We start from the raw sequence: 4,856 nt of genomic DNA on the forward strand, positions 1-4,856 counted from the left end.
AAAGAAAACAAATGAAATGAAACAAACAAAAAAAAAAATAAATAAATAAAAAATATAAATGTATAAAGAAACACTGCTGCCGGTATTCGAACTCACGCTCACCGGTTCGTAGGCTGTAACGCTTCCCCTAGGCTACCGCCTATGATGCGTCTCTGTTAGCTAAGTGATTATAACACATGATCACACTAAGCTTTGAATCATCAACAGCGGTCAATGTAAGTGAATCCAACTGTAACAGTGCTACAAGGAAGAAGAAGAAGAAAAACAGCATAGGCAAAGCTCCAAATATGTTCCAATAAGGGAACAACATGAGACAAGCAATCACAACAACAAAAATACTCTAGCATCCACATTGTATGTTAACTCGCGTTGGGGTTGGAAAAAAAACAGGAATGTCCATATCTATTATCAGGCGGGCCAATTCCAAGAAATATATTCATATTGGGTACATCGACATGCGCCACTACAAATACCCCCCGCCAAAATCAGGCTTAATGGACAAATTGGAGATTAAGTCTGATACCGCATGGAGATGTAATCTATTGCCTCATATCTTTTGCATGATATGTACCAACCAACTTGCCTTGAAGATCTTCAAGTTCATAATAACAAGTACCAATTCTACGACGAACCCTGCATTTAATAAACGTAGGCGCAAGTTTAGCATTGTATCCTTTTTCAAAACTGCTTTGGCTAAAATTTCGCCTGTACACCTCTTGACCAACATTATATGACACTTCACGCGAACGTAGGTTGTATTGTCTTTCATTACGATCATGTTGCACTCTCATCACATTAGCAGCTTTAGATCTAACAACATCAAAGGTGTCCGATCTATTAAATTGTATCGCCCTATCCTCTAAAGCATTCAGTTTTCTTAGCAGTTGGTAAATAGAACCATTAGTCACCATATTTTGACCAAAAACCATAAAATAAGGGGAAGTCCCAATGGCAGTATGTACCGTCGAACGCAAAGCACACGCAATGTGGCTTAGTTTTTCATCCCAATTTTTTTGATCGGGTTTTACATATGCTTTAATAGCAGAAATGACGGATCGGTTCACCCGTTCAGAGGCATTAGCCTGTGGCGAATGAACTGCGGTATAAATATGAGAAATCTTATAAAAATTCAAAAGATCATTAAATTTCTTTGCTTTGAACTGCGTTCCATTATCCGAGATAACGCTCTCTGGTACACCAAATGTGTGAAACAAATCTTCTTCCATATACTTAATAACAGCATCAGCTGTAAACTTTTTAACCGGGCGGAGAAAACAAAATTTTGAAAAATGATCAAGGACAATAAAAATTCCAATATTCCCTGAACTGGATCGAGGGTAAGGTCCTATGAAATCAACATATAAGCGCTGAAAGAATCTATGGGATGAACCAGTGTCACCCATGGGTGGTCTCATAACAACATTAGGGTGCTTTGTACTCTTACAAACTTCACACGAGTTAACATAATTCTTAACATCCCAAACTAAGTTAGGCCAGAAATAGTATCTGCGAATTCTTTCCAATGTTTTATTAATCCCACAATGCGAAGACAAGGGGTCATCATGATGTTTCTGCAATACCTCTGGAACCATACTTTTAGGAATCCATAGCTTCCAAATCATGTCATCAGCAAGCTGTTCTCCAACGGCGTGTTCCGTTCGTCTGTATAAATAACCATCGATAATCTTCAAGTCGGGAGTGGAATCGATATTATCTTCAACCCTTCTCAATAAGTCCTTGTAGTCGTCAGAGGAAAAATGTTCAGATTTTAAATCAACAAAAACCCCGCGTTCATTTCTTATCTCGGACAGACCGCATATTTCGGACAAGTCATCGGTATTCGTACGCGAAAGCGCATCAGGAACTATATTCTGCGACCCTTTTCTATGCTCAAATTTAAACCGGTATCCTTGAAGCTTCAAGGCCCATCTAGCTAGCCGCGTGCTTAAGTCAGTTTGGGACATGAGCCATTTAAGAGAGGCGTGATCAGTAATCACCGTGAACTCATGTCCCTCGACATAAGCTCGAAACTTTTTAATGCAAAGCATTGCTGCCAAGCATTCTTGTTCAGTGACACTATAGTTACGTTGGGCTTGGTTAAGTTTCTTAGACATAAACGCCACAGGAAACTCATCGCCCTCCGCATTCTTTTGCACCAAGACTCCTCCTATTCCTGTTTTGCTGGCATCACAGTGTATAAAAAACGGCTGTGAAAAATCAGGACTGTGCAAAACAGGGGCTGAGCTAAGAATGGATTTCAAATCTTCAAAGGATTTTTGGGCCTCCTCGGTCCATACGAATTTTCGATTAGTCTTTAACAAATCAGTTAAGGGACTAGAAATAGCAGCGTAATTCCTGATGAACTTTCTGTACCACCCTGACATACCTAGAAATCGTCGGACTTGTTTAACCGATCTCGGTGCCGGGAATTCAGTAATGGCCGAAATTTTTCCTGGATCGGTACGAATGGTCCCGTCCCCAACTACATGGCCTAAATATCGGACTTCTGTCATACAAAATTTGCTTTTTCCTACGTTTATTGTAAGTCCAGCATTACGAAGACACTTAGCCACTTCCTTGAGTACCTCTAGATGCCGATCAAATGTGGGAGATACCACTAGAAGATCGTCCAGGTAGACCAAAACCTCAGCTCTGAGAGATGCCGGTATCACCCTATCCATAAGCCTGCACATGGTTTGCGGGGCATTACATAAGCCAAATGGCATAACTTTAAAATGATAAAGGGGTCTCCCAGGAACCGTGAATGCAGTCTTACCTTTCGACGATTCATCTAGCGGTATCTGCCAGAATGCATCCTTCAAATCAAGGCTGGATATAAATTCAGCTTTAGGCAAACGACTCAAGATACCATCGATATGTGGAAGTGGATAAGCATCCCCCTCTGTAACAGCATTAAGTTTTCTACTGTCCAAGCATAAGCGATTCTTGCCTGGTTTTCTATGCAAAACAATCGGTGAAGACCAAGGACTAGTGGACTCCTCTATTACACCCATAGCCAACATGCGATCAAGCTCTTCGTAGATTAGCTTCTCAATCGCCGGAGAGACAGGGAAATGCCTTTGTTTTATCGGGGTTGCACCACCCGTATTAATAGTATGGCAAATAACATTCGTTTTCCCTAGGCCCTCTTTCGCGAACGAAGGAAATAAATCAATAGCACATTGCAGCTGAAACTTCTGATCCACCGAGAGATATTTCTGGTCTAAATTTTGGGCATCGCCTACTGAGAACGATAAACTGGAAATTCCATTTAAAAGAGACTGAGGAAGAAGGTTATATTTCCTCCAAAAATCAATGCCAAGTATCAAATCCTGTGACAAATTAGGAACCACATAAATAGTAATGGGCTCACTTTTATTTCTAAAAACCACTTCAGTCGTAAAAACACCCGCAATCCTTTGAGGTTTACCATCTGCCGTATTGACAGTGGTGTTTAATTTCTTATAAGGAATCTGAGATCCTAGAAAATCTATAGCGGCTTGAGCACCAAGACACGTCACGGAGGCACCAGTGTCTAAAAGACCTATCACATTTCTATCTAACAAACGCACCTCAGCATAAGGACGAACATCGCCTGGCCTCTCAAGTACTGAAACACTAAAGTTCCTTTTTAAATTCTTGACAATTTTCCAAAATTTTCTCATCCTTTTGCTTGACCTGGCAACCCTAGGCTCTTCATTGAATATCCTGTCTCTGACCTTGAGATAATTTTTTAACCTCACATGAAAAGGTATTATTGGACGAGGTCCTGTAGTAGTAGGGCAAGTACTTTGAATCACAGTATTATCCTGGGTATCATAATTTTTATTTGAATATTCAGTATTATGGGTTTCCTCAGGTTGAGTATCCGAAGGAAAATTTGAACGAGAAAATATTTTTACATGGTCTGTGAGGATTGTTGACAAGTTTTCGGTCTGGGTGCACTTCTCAGTGCAGAGCTCTGGAAGTTTTTTGGATTGTCATTACATTTCCTACAATTGGGTTTATATACTTGTGGAGTACCACAACCATAACAAAAAACACTGCGATCAGCTAAACATTCTTGGTATCTATGACCTGTATGCCTACAATTCCAACACACAGATGAGACCTCCGAAACTTCTTCAAACTCAAGTAATTCAGGCTCGTTAACTTCATTGAATTCAACTTCTGCTGCACGCTTTGAAAAATGATTATGCCTGCTACCGGAGAATCCATGCTTACGACTCATATCCTGTAGGAAGAACTCCCTACGCCGACAAATTTCACGCAATTGACCAACCGAGCTAATCGACATATTTAATATTTCATGCTGGATATCTGGTTGTAGATTGCGACGTAAGATTTCAACCAGCGTTTTATCGTCAAGGGGCTTATCAAGTCTATCGACCAAGTCTATGACTGAATCATAAAAAGTGTCGAACGGTTCGTTTGGCTTTTGCTTCCTGTCGCGTATTAATTCTCTTATGTCAATATCAGTTCTGGAGTCCCTATAATGCTGACGTAATGCTCTACAAAGATCGAACCACTGAACAACACGTACAGTACGGTGGAACCTCCAAAACCAGTCACTGGCTTTGCCTTCAAAAAGTGCACTTGCGCTACGACAAAGGATGTCAAAATCACCATTTAATGTCTGTCTAGTTAGGGCTTCAACACGATAAATAAAATTATCAACAGGTAAGCTGTTCGAACTACCATTGAACTTAATCTTCCAATTGGCAATTATTTGGCTAACCTTATCAGGACGAAAGGCTAAATCATGGCTTAAATTTGGGGCACTAAATCGAGATCGGCTTGCAGAATTGCCATCATGGTTACTTCTACCAGAATCATTATTCACCTGTTCATTATTT

General features: G+C 40.3%; 1 protein-coding gene across 1 annotated transcript; it reads right to left on the reverse strand.

Annotated features, from left to right (window-relative positions):
* Nucleotides 1–539: 539 nt before the first annotated feature.
* Nucleotides 540–4,297, reverse strand: LOC131996244 (uncharacterized). Its single transcript, XM_059365743.1, has 5 exons — nucleotides 4,024–4,297; nucleotides 2,777–3,961; nucleotides 2,535–2,728; nucleotides 1,449–2,312; nucleotides 540–1,253 (listed from the first exon to the last, which is right to left on the reverse strand). Exons 1-5 carry the CDS (start codon nucleotides 4,295–4,297, stop codon nucleotides 540–542), a joined length of 3,231 nt encoding a protein of 1,076 aa, XP_059221726.1.
* Nucleotides 4,298–4,856: the final 559 nt, after the last annotated feature.

This window comes from Stomoxys calcitrans, chromosome 1 (genome assembly GCF_963082655.1).
Source record: "Stomoxys calcitrans chromosome 1, idStoCalc2.1, whole genome shotgun sequence".
In the NCBI taxonomy this organism is placed as follows: domain Eukaryota; kingdom Metazoa; phylum Arthropoda; class Insecta; order Diptera; family Muscidae; genus Stomoxys; species Stomoxys calcitrans.